Below are 17,030 nucleotides of genomic sequence, written 5' to 3' on the forward strand. Positions count from 1 at the left end.
AGCTTTATTTGCTTAGTTTACTGTTTTTACAATTAAGTTATTTATTTCACTGCCATTATTCAAATCTTATTTGTAACTAGTAATTTCGCGTTTAGTTTAGTACTTCGGTAGAAAATTTGCAGCACGAAGTGTCATAATAGGAAACGTCAATTACGTCATTTTATGTCAAATGGCGACTTGTTTTGCCAACTGGACAAAATCCTGTCACTTGTAAAAATAATGCAATTTTCTTATTGTTTACATCGCTTATTACTATTTTTTTCCGTTTCAATACTTTAGTGTGATATGTGACGCTAGAAATTCACGGTAAAAATGTCGTGGCTTAACTTAAATAACAGTTTAAACAGTCTTAAAGGCCAGTTAACAAATTTCGCATCTGAAGTGTTATCTGAGAGTCCTGCACAGGATATTGCTGATGAAAGTTTACAAGAAGACTTTTCTGTGAAAGAACTAGAGGAGAAATGTCGAAACCAAGAGCTCGAGGTGAGTTATTATAATTTATTGACCAATTCAATGTTACTCTTGACAGCTGACTTTAAGGTTATGTTTTTATATTTTTTTACTATTGTACAGAGACAAGTCGCCATACGGCCTGTAATGATCCTCTCTAATTCTTTGGAGGTTGCATCACAGCATAAAAAAATTGACGCAATCTCGAAATTGAAGCTGTGATTACATAAATAAACATGAAGTTATTGTTATCTTGCTATTGTTGTCTCTTTCCTGTTTAGTAAACAGAACACATAGGTGCTAGATATTTGCTTTTCAATTTATTTCTATTTAATAAGAAGGCCATCATGTTTAAGTTTTAAATAGAACATTGTTACCTCCTACACCTATTCTTACAAATATGAGGTGCTATTGGCTGTGTGAGAATATTCTAGGCTTGATAAAGATTACCCAGCAAAGCCAAATATTGCTTGGTCTTTAAATTTTATGTATGGTTTCATAATAAGTGTTCTAAATGGTAGTATGTGGTTCATTTTCACATTCCTGCTAATTGTTTAGTATCTTGTTTATTGTGCAAGAAGTACATTTGATGTTAATGTTGGTTAGAACAACAGGCTTAAAAAATTCATAAAATTCTAAGACAACCCACTGAACAATTGTTTACGTTTAATTCAGGATGCAATTTGCCACCCCTACTAATATTACAAATGCGAAAGTAACTCTGTCTGTCTGTTATGCTATCACGCCTAAACCACTGAACTGATTTTAATCAAATTTGGTACAGAGATAGAGTTGACCTTGAGAAAGCACATAGGATAGTTTGTATCCCTGAAGATTCCTCGTGGAAACGCGATATAAACGAACTCTACGCAGGCGAAGCTGCAGGTGGAAGCTAGTATAATTTAAGTGTATATGTGTCGTAGAAAACTAGTTAAAAGATGTTCAATCACACGGTTACCGTTTGATTCAATGGTTATTATAACTAGTTCGCGGACATATATACACTTTGCAAATACTCTAATCTGCATTTTCGATTCCCTCACTGGACTAATTTGAATCTGATAAGACCAAAAGCAAGGATCACAATACGCTGGATGCAGATCGCCTCCAACAGGTATCTGTGGAGATCTAAGGGGGAGGCCTATGTTCAGCAGTGGACATCCTATGGCTGAGATGATGATTATGAAGGATCACAACCACTGTTCCAAAATCTGGACTGCTTATTGAAACTCTCAACATACTTAAACTTAGCTGGCCTGGCTCGGGAATCTAAGTCCCCATGTACATAATTATAATAATTATGATTTTTTTAACCACTAGTAGCCTGAATACTGTAAGAGTTATATTTAAATTAATTTACTATGCTACTGCCACGTTTGCTATTTAATATTATAATCATAAATTGAGTAAGAACTCAGTGTTACGCAATAAAGCTTATACTAATTGTTTTCTACTCTGCTAATTAGTTTTGTATTGCTGATAAGACTTATGAAGGACATAAATATTGTGATAACAATTAATGACGAAAAATATAAATAGAAGAAACCTTTTGCATAATACTATAATGATTGGCATTTGTATTTTATAGGTGAGCATTTGTGGGTATGTTTGTTACTTCTTCAAACGAGAACGGCTGGACAAATTTTGTTAAAAATTGGTATACCAAAGAACTGCCATATGGGAATAAAATATGTAGGCTTTTTAATGAGGCGCAGGAAGAATTTCCTTTGAGATGTGGACAAAAGCGCAGGGAGCATCTATTTAAATCACTTGTTTTAATGATAGTTTGCTCTAAAGTTCAGTTGATTACTAGCCGTTTTAGCCATAGGAATTACTGCCTGTACTAGGATAAAATATAGCCTATGTTACTCGGGAATAGTATAGTGCAGTATTCCAATAATGAAAGAATTATTCAAATCGGTTCAGTAGTTTCGGAGCCTTTTGGGTACAAACAAACAAAGAAATATTTCCTCTTTATTATATCTGTATAGATTGCTGGTTATAAGCCTCCCTTTACACATGACATACAGTCCCTGTCTCCATCAACCATTATTTTGTCATCCAATTTTCAACTTAATAGACATCCTAATAGGTTCTATATTTCTCTATCATAGGTGACTTTTATTAATATTTCAAAGTATTTGCCAACGTCTGTAAAGGGTGAATTCACATGGAATATGATTGATACTCCACTATTGTGTAACTAATGTTATAAAAATAATATCGTGTGTGTATGTTTGTCTCTCTCTAGCATATGTGAAAATGTGGAGATAAAGTTTCTAGGTACTACTGGCCCGTAAACTGAATGTGGTGTGGCCATGAAATGGGCGATTTTGTTTAATGTAAGATATTAGATTTCATAGAATTTGAGACGACATGCAATGACTAATTGTAAGTCACTAACATATAAAGTAAGAGCTTTCGTAGCCTTTTTTTTAAATACGACAAAAGTCATCAAAATATGACCCCTCCCACTGTGGGTTAGCTGCGGTGAGGAAGTGTCAGAAAACCGTCGAGTTCCGTCGTAGGCCTTTTATGTATCAGGGCCACGGTAATTCTTTCAGACAATCCCGCAGCTCGAGCTTTCGTAGCTTAGAATTTCTGTGTAAATATCACTAAAGGCAAGATTCCACCGTTGTGCGCTATGTTTCTTTTGGTTTATTTGGTGATACCAAACATTTATAAAATTGAAAACTTTGTGCGCGTATGTATGCTAGCTGTGTACTCGAATTGACGCGTAAACATTGTTCACGCACATAGTTCACGAACAATTTTGCATTTTAGCGTGATGGCGTTATTAAAAAAACTCTTCTTCTTCTTTCTCCTGCCCTGTTCCCAAATATTACTTGTTATTAAAAAAACTAAACCGTAGTATATAACTCTTGCTGGACTTATTTGGTACCGTGAACTCGGTATACAAACGGCTCCAGAAGGAACATAGGTGAGTTTCACTCGTCTAAGAAAAAAAAGGAAATTATAGGTATGTGGCGGAGCATCAGGTCAGTCCTGCAGTCAGGATGACAGATTTTTATTACAGCTTCATATTTCTAACAAAGCGAGTAGACGAGATGTAGCTTTGCGTAACTTAAAGGCAATTACAGACGTTCTTACCTGCAAAAAAAAACAAACATACAAACTTCAGAATTGAGAACCTCCTTTTTGGGAAGTCAGTTAATTTTCAGAAAGAAGTCAAAAATAGACCAAAACGTGTTAAAAAAATCGCTGATTTGAGAGCCTAACACGCCACACGCTCCACACGGCCTAAATGTCCGTTGGTAGGGTAGATACGGTATCGCATGTTTGCCCGCGATAAGTTCCGATAACACACAGCTTTCGGCCGAAACCTGTGCCGACGAGCTTGGATTACCGTGTTGGCTTTAACAAGTTATTTTGTTAGAAACTTACGCTATGATGTATGTGGATGTGAAGCTTTTGATATAAAGTTATAATTTGGTCACATACTTAACGAGGACTTTATATCATCAGCTTTTTATTTCACTGCTACAGGCCACAATTATACCTCTTTTAATAAAAATAATGAGCATTAATCACCACGCTTAACAAAGACGGATTGCCAATTTCAGATTTTAAAGTCCAGTACTCGAGACTTTATATGTAAACGTAAAAAAGTACATAAAATATTAAAATGGTCTAGCACTGTAGTTAACGTCTGCCTAGTAAGTTGATCGATCAACTCGTCGTGAGCTTTTCTTATTTGGTGTCAATATTGAATTAACTTCTATTTACTTCTCGGGAGCAAATAATGCAGGTTTTTTAAAACAACTTGTATGGACTATGTTGTGGTATGAGGACTGATTATCATGCCCAATCAAGGAATACTGACATCATTGGCAGACCTGTCAAGGAAACAGGATACAAATGATAATCAGTTTAAAAAAAAGACCTAATTCTCCATTCACAAAAATATGGAAATAACGAACGACGTCACAAAAAGCCATTGATGTATTCAGGTTTTTTTCACGAATTTCAAACTCGTGTATTTTTTTGAATAACTTGGGAGTTTGCGAATCTGTCAGACTTTTATCTTTTGATCTGAATCATTCGTCCCAGTCTCGTGTCGAATATCCAAATATTACACAACGTCGGCCAAAGACCTCCCTACGGTGAGATGGGAGGAAATGCTAACGAAATATGCAATTTATTCCGTATGGTTCCGTCGTTTTATACATTGAAACTGCTTATCTATAGGTACAAATCGATACTAATGTAATTAACATTACCCTAAAGGTTCCGAAATTACTGAGACGATTTGAAAAAATCTTTCACTGTTTGGAAGCTATACTTTTACCGAGTTACATAGGCTATATTTTGTCCGGGTACAGGAAGAACTTCCCCGGGGACGCGGGTAAAACAGCTTGTTTATTATAAGCTTGTGAAGATTTTGAGTATCTGTTGTAAATAGCAGATCAGGAATGTGATTATCTACAAAGTTAGGTTTACCCAGTAACTAGAAAGCTTCATAGCCAGTAGAGGTGTCGGGTTGCCTAGGTAATTCGGCTCGGGAGGCCGGATAGGCAGTCGGTCCATGTAAACATTGGTACTCAGCTGTATTAAAGCGCCAACATAGTTTGGCAAAAGGCAGATGATGACCATATGATGAATGATGATGATGTATTTTTTTCCAAAATTCGTCCCCGACTTCATCCTACGGAACTCCAAAAAAGTGTCCAATTTGTCAATGACCGAATCTGTGATTATAATCTCTGTCCCAGTTCCTATGTTAATCTCGTGTTTACCATACCATTACAATTGCTAAACCGTTTCTGACGTTTTTGTTTATTCCTTACACCTAGCCGTACTACCTGGTAGGTTTTTTATTTAAATACCTACCTACAAAGGTTTAGGTTTGCCTCCATTGATTTGTCAGGAAAAAAACTTTTAATATATGCGGGGGTGAGTTGTTATATTAGAAACAATAGTGTCTTTGGAAGTAAGTGTTCGAAGAATCATTGTTTTTTGTGGATTAAAAAGAAATATTTCTTTAAATTAAAAATGGCTTCTATCAAATCATAATTCGCTGAAAACTGTGTTCAGAATAAATAAAAAACGATGGTTACTTGGTTCCAAAATGCAAATCAAAAGTTTGACAAGTATCCTAATTCCTGAAACGTGTTTCTATCGAGTTTATTAAAACTAGGAAGAGAATATAGATCAAGAAAACGTTTGAGAGATTAGAATAGTTTGAAATTCATGGGACCAACAAATCTAACGGGTTTAGCTTTGACTGTATCCATAGACAAGGTGTAGATCTTTTCTTTTATTTATGTATGGATTGATGCTGATATTGCTGTGTTCCTGAAATGTGGATAAAAGGTGTAAACCAATTTACCTACTTTGACTTAGAAACAAGCTTGTTGTTTTACTGGATTTTAATAAGGGTTCTCTAGGATCTTAATATTGTACGGTCTAGTGACTGTTTCCCCCAGGTGTGATAATCTAGAAATATTTTGAAGTGAAATCAAGGTAATTTCATATCAAAAGTATACAGCCATAAACGAATATGCCTATCAATAAAATAAAAAAAGTCAACTAAGTTGCTCGAAAAAAAATACACTCGAACGAACCAATAGCGTATCTCCGTTTTGAAATTCAAATTTGGAAGCAATTTAAATGCGCGCCACCAATAGGTCAGAGTGGAATGTATTGGCATCGTAAGTGGGTGTTTACGCGCCTCTGTCTTTATGTAAAACGGGCGTATGTAAGTGGCATTATGACGTTTTTCCTGTCGCGCGGGAAAGTTACCGTCGAAAAAGTTTTTATCTGCTATCTGCTTGTCGATGACTCGATGGCGTTATTTTAGTATTTTGGTCTTTATGTACGCAAGTATTTTAGTTATTTGAGGAATAGTTTTGCTATTTTAAATAAAACAAATAAGTATAAAATGTATATTAACAGTGCACTTTAAAAGGTAAAATTTTCGCGAAGCACGAATTCCGTGCACGGGTTCGATCCCCGTTTCGGGCCGAAATCGCTTGGTGGTTCTTTAGAAACTTTCACAAAGCTAGCCCGGAACTTGGAAGTTGGTGATTGATACACCCGTGCATCGGAGAGCACGTTAATGTTGGTCCTGGGCGTGATCTCTCCGGTGGATTCGGATTGTCGTCCCATCGGGCTATGAGAGTGAAGGAATAGGGAGTGCACCTGTGTCAGCGCAAATACTTGTGCACTAAAATACTATATCCTGCGGCGCAGGTGACTACAGTCGCTTTGAACGCCATTACTAGATATAAATTGGCGAATGAAATTACTTGTATGAAATCTAATAATTTATGTTTAAAAATGCTCTAATCTATTTATATTGTTTCAGATTGCATCTCTAAAGAAGTCAGTTGAACAGTTGCAATCTTCTTTGCAGTCTGAGGTAAGTTAGACAAGTTTGCTCCCCCATGATCCGACCGCATAAACGTCGGTTTTCTTAAACAACTGTTTACTTTGAAAATTGAAAAATTCATAGTAAATAGTGGTGTTAAGAAAACTGACGTTTATATTCTAGGTGAAAATCGATCTCAGTGGCGTGCACTTGGAGAGGCCTATGTCCAGCAGTGGACTGCGATAGGCTGATGATGATGATGATGATATTCTAGGTGAAATTGTTGAGCTTAAATGTTTGGAAGGTCTATACTTGTCCTGCCGGGGCCGCGGGATTGTTTGAAAGAGTTACCGCGGCCCTGGTACCTACACAAAGGACTCAATAAGGAACATGGTGGATTTTAGTCAGAAAGACTCTGACACTCGAAAGTGCATTCATAGAAAAATAATCACAATTAAAAGCCTCTTATATATTAGCTTTAGTTTCTATTCTATTATAACAATACAAAGGCAAATAAATTATGTAAAACAATTTAACTGCTTACGTACATACTTGTACTGGTTCACTTATTCTTTTAATTTATTTATAGTTAAGTATACCTTTTGATAAGTACTTTTTATACCTCCACGAGTGTAGGTTGAATGATTTTATTTTTTGCCTTAGGAAAATTTCAAGTGTGGTTAGAAGTTAAGCTGTCATGGTATGGGCATGTGATGCTTAGAAATGAGGATCATTTTGTGAGGTAGGTGATGAGCATGGACATGGATGGATATAGACAGAGGAGGGGGTCCAAAGAAACGATGGATGGATTGTGTGAAAGACGATATGGCTAGAAATAATGTTACTTGTGAGGTGACGGCAGATAGAAGAGTATGGAAGGAGAGGACACGCTGCGCCAACCACAAATAAAATTGGGATAAGAGCAGAAGGATGATGAGATAAACTTAAGCATACTGTAGAGACAGATAACTGTGATCCTGAAGTATAAGGATATACGGTCCAAATGGAGAGTTTGTTAACTGGCTGCCATGTCAAAACCATACTACAGATTATTTAATAGTTAACAATACACTCAATTATCCTTATTTTATAAAACTTAAATGAAACATACTTTAAACAAAAGCTATAAATAAAGTACAAAAAACACTACTTACTGATTATCATAATAATCAGAAATCACATTGGTGCCAGGAAACACTAAATATAAATGTTTACTAACGAATGCTAATTACAAAAAAAAATGTCTATGGGTGTTTTCGTTGATGGTCTCGGGTCAAAAAAGGTACGGAAGAACTGTGTATAAATAACTAGCTGTTCCCTGCGGTTCTACTCGCTTCCCGTAGACACTACTTCCCGCAGCTAGATAAAAAGTAGCTTTTGTCTTTTCTCGGGTTCTATAGGTCCAATGTTTTGGGATACTTCTTTGATAATGAGTTTGAAAGACCCATGATTAAAATGAATGAAATGATAAATAGAAAGGTATGTTCCTTATTGCACACTCATAGGCAAAAGCGGAACTTATACAATCAATATATGAATTTCATGTTTTTTTTTAATTTGGCGCAATATTATGCAAGTTTTTTTTTCATGTTAACACCATGAACGAACATACTGCTGACTATAGAAAAGCTTTGTTAAATACCCTTAATTTGTCCCCAGTTTAATAACGTAGCTAAAAGCCTGCGTTACCCAGAGACCGGACCTCTATACCTTTCCACAAAAACTGCACAGTAAACTACCCTTATTTACTAACAGTTACCACCCCCAAAATTAACCTCAATATTACCCAATCCCCTTAACATATTGTAGATATTAAAAACATCAGTAAAAGTGGCCCAACACACGTCTGCGAGATAAAAGTATTGATCGCTAAATCAGAAGGGTTGATAACGGTTGCTATATAAAAGCTGAGATAAGCGTGTAACACCTTTGTTTTGTAATGTTCACGGGTGCTGACGGGTGCTTCAGGTATGTCATGTTTTATAATAAATTTTTTACTTGATTACTTAAAGGGAATGATAAAGAAACTCGTACAGGGAAGTAGTCTACTCCCATTCCGGTCTTAAAACACATATTCTAGCTTAAGTTAATAACTGAATACGGTTTTTGTGATCTATTGTTTTACTGTGGGTTTCAATAACTGATCTATCCATTGTTTTGCGATAAGAGATTGAATTTTGGCTCCATATTAATTATGTCGCAAAACGGCAAGTTAGATAGATATAAATCCTACGATAACAGGACACGCCATTGGTCTATAACACGATACCTCTTGATAATACTTTCTGGCTTATGTCTTCCTGTAATAAAATAGTCGTTAATGAAACAATTCCGAAAAATGGAAAAATGGAACTCTATTTGAAATATTAGATCGTCTCAATCCATGGACGAAGCAATCCAGAGCCCGCCAAGCTTTGATCAACTTTTGACCGATTGATCATCTTTTGTACCTACTCAGTCTACTATGCAGCTCCTTACATCACCATTTTTTTCCATTTTCAATCTTCAGTTTTTAATAACCAGGTCTCTGCTGATCCCCCAAGCCTAACGGCGTGATAATCAAAGCCTAAAGACCTTAGTGCAACAGGTCGTCCGATTGCATAGTTTTAACTATGCAAATGATTGCACAACGCCCTTCTAATGCATGCTCATTTGATTTTATTTAATACTAACCACTTGTTAGGAAAAGGAAATGGCCTCTGATCCTATAAATTGGCTGATATTCGTTTTTAAATTAGAAGAAAAAGTTCGATGTAGACAACGGCCAAATTGTATCTTCCATTAAAAAGGACTTTTGTGATTGGCTATTTTATCAGGGTTTTTTCCGGAGGATTCTTATCATAGTCATACAAGTCTTACCAAGGGTGTTAGGTTGCCCGGGTAACTGGGTTGAGTAGGTCAGATAGGCAGTCGATCCTTGTAAAACACTGGTATTCAGCTGCATCCGGTTTGACTGGAGGCCGACCCCAACATAGTTGGGAAATGGCTAGGCAGATGATGAGATGAAAGGATTATTTTCCTATATCTATATAAGTTTAGCCTCCAATCGTCGCCCTATATTTTACAAAAATGATAATTTCCGAACGTAAAGTAATTTGCTGCGCATACGTCGTCGTCATATTTAAATACACTTCAATAAAAATGTAATAGTGTGTCGTTCTATTGTTTGTATGTTTGTCACGCTACACCTGTGCAAGTAGACTATTTTTTACAATATTTTGTACTCGACGTGTAGCGGATTCAAACTATTACAATGTATTGAAAAGCAGGTCTGCAAGACTAGAATTGGTTAAAATTATTTGTGTATTTAAATCTAAAGTTAAAGGTCTTGTGCAGTTCTTTTCTTCCTAAAAGGAAGTAAATTACGTTTCTATGTAACTTTAAGTTCTACATTATTACAATTCCTTTTCAATTTATTATCGGAATGTGATCGATTTAATTAACTTAGAGGCTTATTTATGGCAAGTTACATAAATGTTTTTATTAAGCCCTATCAATACGATACATTGTTGCTAGGTAGTGAATAGCTTCCTTGCTTATATTGTAAATGCTTTGTTTGTGTAACTAAACTTTTTTTTAAGTTAGTTATTTATCTAGATAGTTTGCTGATTGTTGCAGGAATGTCTTAGCTTAATACTTCAGCTGTAGCTGAAAACTAAGCGAAATAGCATATAGAATGTAACATTGTACCCATGGGGTCTACAATCAGCAAGTATTCAACCAAACCACTACGTGCTTTTCGTCTCAAAGGACCAATTTTGGTTTGGACCCTAAAGGCTTCAGAACTACTGAGCCGATTTGAAAAATTATTTCACTGTTGTCAAGCTACTCCCCGGCTGACATAGGCTATATTTTATCCGGATAATGGTGTCCTATCCGATTGTCTGGTTGATCTAAAATTGAAAACCCTAAGGGCCTTACTACAAAAACTTTAAACCCTGTTTTACACTTGTCTAATAAAATGTTGGCTGCAAAATGAACCATATGTCAACGTCATAATTTGACATTTTTTTAGACAAGGCATAAACTGACGTTTAAAAGTTTTTGTGGTAAGACGGTAAATGGCTATGCATAGAAAATACTTCAGCCATTTCTTCTACCTATCTTTACACAGCCACTTATTACTTAATAATAAGCTAGTTTTAGTATTTCCTTGACACACGGCTGGCTTCTTTGAACTATGGCTATGTATAACTATAGATACACCATCGTCTATAGTTAACAATATTCACTGCATATTGTTTGTAATACACGCACATTGCATTGTGATGCAATCCTGTAAATGCACCCGAAGAAAAATATAAGCGAGAAGTTAAAAAAGGATGTGTAAAAATTTTCATAATTGCTTCTCTTAAACGTCAAAAATTTATTGATAAGATTTTCCTCAAGTTTTCATACTTCCATTCGAAAAGTAATACCCTTTTTCCTCGAGATTATATTAAATACGTGATTGATTCACTCTAGTAGCGGACAGAATTAGGTTATCTCATTGAGGATATCCTAAAAATGTGATCGCAAAAAAAAGTTCAATTCATTCTGGTATAAAGTTTTACTAAGAATTTAATTGAATCCCTTTTTTTGTTTCTTTATCGAGAATCCATATCCGTTAGGGAATGTATTATTAATATCAAACTACTTATTCAACGACTTGTCCGGTGTATTGAATTTCAAAAGAATTTTGAACAGTTCAAAGGTCTAATTCGATGCAAACTCGATTTTAAAACACCCGAAAGCTTTATTTCTCAAAAAATGGTTCATTTGAATTGTCGCACCTTATTTCGTAGAACACACTGCATTTTTCATGCAGGCTTCGTTATTGCGCATGTGTGTGTGCTGCCCCTCCATGTGTGGGTGAAGGCGTATCTCAAACGTCGCAGGCGCCGCCTAACCACTCAGTTACACTGTGGACTCTGTCGCGAGCGGACGTCCCGACCCGAAAACATTCGATAGAGCACGTTCGAATTTTCAAAAATTCAAAAGTGACGGCCGAGTTCAAATAAGGTTATCGGTTTATGTTTGCGGGTAGGATATCCGCGCCTGCTCTAGGTAAGTTTTGTAATGTTTGCCTTTTTTGTCTATTGTTTATTCAGTTTTTTGTTTGTCTTTGATTAGCGCTCCACTGTACGGTTGCATAGGTCACAAGCGTAATTTTTTAAATATTTTTTTCCTGACTCATATTTGTACAAGTGACATCATATTTGGCACTTCCTTTGTAATGTGTCAAATACAACTCATTACCACAGTCAATGGATTTATTATCTGGCGGCGATGGTAGTGCTGGGATATAATATGATAAATAATGATTCATATTAATATTTACACATGGTGTGTATTGTAGACGAGGCAAAAGATATCTTATTGATAAGGCGATAAAGTATATTTTATCGCACGCGAACTAGTGATTTTTGAAGTCTAGTCTTGTCATTAGCTACGTATCGAACTTGTATCTTGAAAGGATTAGTTTTTCATGATATGACGTATGCTTCAGGACACACCTTTAACACTTTGAAGATTTTTTTAAAACCTACTGTCAACCACATTAAAGCATTTACATACATATTTTCTGAAAACATTTGGATCCGCAGTAATGAAACTCATCAACCTCTCAGTTTTTTTCAAAATCTTGTGTCTAAAAGTAAATTGAACCAACTCAAAAGTATCAGTCAGTTCAAACCTGTAGAATCTAAGTAAAGCAATATTGTCGATAGATAATGATCTCTGGGTAATTAAATTGAAATACCAATAAATACACGAGTAGCTTTAAATAACTAATTATGTTTAAGTCCAGCCTTGGCACCGATGCTACCGATGCTGGCTCTACTCTTCGTGACTGCTAATACCAGTTTTTTATAATAATTCATACCCTAAGTCTTGATATATGGACGAAAATGTTTAGTTTTAGTGTCTTCTACATTTTCAGGTATTGTTTAAAAAATATATTTCAATAATCTCCGAATAAAATAATATCCCAATAGTTGAAAATACCATTTCCTGTTGGTCCTTAGAACAGCGTTTTATCAAGTTAATCATTGTCCTTCAAGTAACCCAACGACTTAAGCTCGGTTTTGGCATCATAAAGGCGGCAGGGATAGCTCTGCTAAGCAATGTACATATTTCAACTGAATTGATGTACATTTTTAAATGTATTACATGTACAGTGAAAGCAGGGATTTCCCAGGGATAGCTCTTCAGCCCTATGTATTTTTTTAATTTATTTAACGTAAAAGACCGAGTAAAATAACTTGCAATCTTCGCTAATATCACTCCAGGATCTCAGCTTGAACATTCAAACAACTTATGCACAATTAAAGATGTATATTTTTTTTCATAGTCGTTTGTCGAACAATGGCTCTCCTCGCGTGTCGGTGCAATGTGTAATTTTATTACAAGTACCCACCAATGACAGATTACAATTGTAATACGCTGACGGTTTACCTCGTTCAATGTCATTTGGTACTCTCTGATGGTCGTTTATTACTTAATTTCACAGTTTTCTTACGGTTTTATGCATGGAAATCCGTAGTTGTGGATGGTATCCATGTTATTTTCGAGGAAAGTTCCAAAAGGGATATATATTTTCAAAATTTCGTATCACGTTGTTTCTTTTTAACTAGAATATAGTACTCGTATCATACATTTAATCGAAGCCTTTGCAAATGACTCTATCGACTCAGATTTCGTGACTTCGCGCGATTATTGGCTATAAAAACCATAGTTGTAAAACCTCAAAATATTACTACTATACGCACTTTTTGTTCTATCTATAGGCCAGCTTCAAAACTTCTTCCTAGTTAAAAAAAAAAAACTTCAAGTTATTCAAATTCATTTGGCTCGTCTCAAAGTCAATGTTTTCGCGAACATGTAAGCTAAGGACAAGTCTTTGTTAATTTAGCAACAAAAATTACGTATCTTTATCACCTTCAAGAACATTTTCATTATGTAAAATAACTCGACGACAAATTGAAGAATACAGCGCCAAGTATTTTGCCAGTGTATAATACTCATGCATTATTCATTACCAACAATTCGCGATTCAAAATTACTTATTTATCGCTAAAAGACATTAATACGTCCTCGCTGGGTTTTATATCGCGTAATTAAAACTCTTTAGTACATCACGCGTCACGAATTTCGAAAGTAAATAGACCATAGAGGCTTTACACTTGAGATAATGGAACTAGGAACGTGACAGTAAAAATGGCGGGAAACGGCTTTCGACCGTTATTCTTGTTATCGGGCATGCAATGTTATCTGTAGAACATCGCCAAGGCGTTACTAGTTGTACGATAATTTTCTGATAATTTCTTTTGCTTACACACGTTCGTATGTTCATAAAACGCTCCGATGATTATTCAGTTAGAACATTCAGTAGTACAAATATATGAAGCGAGAAATAATCAAATTAGAGTTACACCGCGACTGTGGCGAAAGAATGTACGCTAGCTAAACATATACAAGTTCAAATATAACAATTGCAAAATTTGTCTCGCTTTGTTACGTAGAAAATCACGGGAGTACTATTTACTTCTTTGAAACTTACTGAAATAAGATACTTATGTATGTATGTAACTTTGTCATATTTTGTGCTAAATAATTGCTGGACATAAAACGGTAACTGCTGTTGTAAACTTGTTACAACTATGTTACTATAGTATTGTAGATATTTGCACAGATAATTTTTTATTAATATCATATCATAAGGTTCGTTAATTTTCATTGCATAAAAATTGGTCCTATCGCTCTTCCAATGTGAAGTATTGCCTGGAGATATTTAGCTTGTCTAAAATGTACGGGTAGTCAGAAGCCAGAAAGTCTGACAACCAGTCTTAACAAGCGCTATTGGGTTTCCCGAGTAACTTGATTGAGGAGGCCAGATAGACAGTCGCCCCTTGTAAATCACTGGTGGCTGCATCCAGTTAGACTGGAGCCGACTCCAACATAGTTGGGTAAAGGCTAGGCTAAATTTTCTTTTGAAAAAGACAGCATTCCATTGACTTTCTTTCTTTCTTTATTAGACTTTCAAACATTACTTACTACAAATTAAAAATAACCTTTCAAGAACCTCTCTAGCTACACCTATTGTCACCTCGTTACCAAAGAGTACAGTTACCTTAATTTACTCAGTTTTTTTAATTACTTTTCCATTGTTATCGTGAGCTTCTGCCCGACATTAGCATATGTCACCTAGGTATCTACCGTCACGATTCACTTGCTTCGCTGATAGTGGCGGATGTTACGAGTATTCAAGTTTTAAATGTGTGGTAGGTATGTATGCTACAGTTTTATGGTAGCCTGGTAGCATTTTTGGATGTCTAGTTTAATATGATTTCAAAAAAAAATCGGTGTCATTAAGGTATTTATTCATAGGTACTTCAACAGCATTACATACCGTAAAGAAACGAACAATACAAGGTATTTCTGTGTTTATAACAGGTCACATCCTATACCTAGAAAAGTAAGCTTAATCTATGACAGAATTGATATAAGTCCTTCTTCAATATTTCTTGAACTTTCATCTTTAAGTCCAAATTATTTTCAAAATATTCATATTTCAAAGGATTATGTATCCTCCACTTCTGCATGCCACGTCACCCGTCATATTTTTCACGCAAGTAATAATTTGCCCTTTCCAAAGAAGTTACATTTAATTTACAAGCTGGTACAGTCAGCATCAAACGTCAGAACGAACCAAAATTTTCAAAACTGCTAAACAGCGTGTCGTCGATAACTTACCAGAGTAGGTACTCATACACTTTTTTGAAGTTAAGTAAATTTTGACTCATGTATTCCTAAGAAATTATGACCCTGTAAGTTGCTCATGAGATGACGGCAGATAGAAGAGTATGGAAGGAGAAAGCATGCTGCGCCGACCCCAAATAAAATTGGGATAAGGGCAGGAGGATGAAATTATAAGACACTTTTGATGATTTTGACTAGTTCAGATACTTTTGAAGCTGTCTGTACGGTCAGACGGTGACAGATGCGATCTTTACTCATTTCTGCTACCATTGTAATGTTGGCTTTTGTACGCGGACCGGTTTTTGAGATTCTTTGAACCAGTTTCACTCAAATTTTGGAAAATAATAATGTAGTTCACTCATGACGCGGACAATGCTTGTTTCTGGGTTTGTGTGGGAATGTGTAGTGAGAATTTTGTTATGTAGCAAGGAACTGCAAAATTAGGAGTAATTCAGTCGAGGTTTTTGAAGGATATTATCATCTGAATTTAATTTTGTCTCATCAATCCCATGACAATTGTCTCTGAGTCTCTAAGAATTTTAGTTAATAAAAATGTTTAAATGATTTGTCCTACTTTCTGGTCCTTTGTCTCAAAGTTAGAAGGACCATAATAAAATATCCATTAAAACATTTTAATGTCTTACGGATGCAAGTTATTATGTCAGGAAAAAAATACCATTTACACGAAGCTATAAAGTTAAGTAATAAAGAAGAAGATAGAAAATTAACGCGTTCCATTTTCCTTGCTTGAAATCTGGGTCATATTATCAGATAACTTTAAGAGGTATAGATATACTACTCGAAATTTCAATTATAGATACCGTGATATGACTGATTTCTAAGTAATCGATCTTATCTATATTTTTTTATCTTTCAACATGTTGTAGAAATTTTACATGTGAAATTTTTGGACCTTTATCGTTATGAACCTTGGATTGTTTATCTTTTTTGTTGTTTTTACCTGATTATTACTTATTTATACTAAAAATAACATCATCGTCAGGCTTTTTACTGTCCCACTGCTGAGTACAGCCCTCCTTCCATTCAGAGAAGAACTGAGCGTTAATCACCACGCTTGCTCAATGCGGGTTGGTGATTTAAGACTTTATGGTCCATGTTTCCGTTTTTAATCAGTCATTGGTGTTCAAGATATACATACTTAGAAACCTCATACTGTCTTAGAAAAGTTACATTAATACTTGCCTGTCCTGGAATCGACCCCACACATACTTGAGAGGTTGGTTCTTTACCCGCTAGGCCACTACGACTTTGAACTGAAAATATCAAATAATCTATTTAAGTTTCTCCTGATATGTACATGTTGCCTTTGGTTTCTTCACTTTGGCAGATTCTGGTCATATTTTTGTTTCTCATAAGTTCCTTCTAAACAATTTATTCGTCATCAATGTAAAGGGCAACAAATGTACAGGACAGCAAAATCCAAAGGTGTGAGAACGGATCGCGACATGTAACACCCTGCAGTCAGCAGTTTGCACAAACGTGGCCGCTT

At 35.5% G+C, this 17,030-nt stretch overlaps 1 protein-coding gene across 2 annotated transcripts in view; it reads left to right on the forward strand.

Annotated features, from left to right (window-relative positions):
• Positions 1-178: 178 nt before the first annotated feature.
• The window catches only part of LOC124642930 (thyroid receptor-interacting protein 11-like), a 53,319-nt gene continuing 36,467 nt past the window's right edge, over positions 179-17,030 (forward strand). The window contains exons 1-2 of one of the 2 annotated variants that reach the window (XM_047181693.1): positions 179-483; positions 6,779-6,832. In XM_047181693.1, coding sequence (XP_047037649.1) covers positions 313-483; positions 6,779-6,832 — 225 coding nt within the window. In that variant the 5' untranslated portion in view covers positions 179-312. Of the gene's footprint in view, positions 484-6,778; positions 6,833-11,681; positions 11,828-17,030 lie in introns of those variants that run through there. The other variant, XM_047181694.1, reaches the window with a different exon arrangement.

Source organism: Helicoverpa zea, chromosome 26, assembly GCF_022581195.2.
Source record: "Helicoverpa zea isolate HzStark_Cry1AcR chromosome 26, ilHelZeax1.1, whole genome shotgun sequence".
Lineage (NCBI taxonomy): Eukaryota > Metazoa > Arthropoda > Insecta > Lepidoptera > Noctuidae > Helicoverpa > Helicoverpa zea.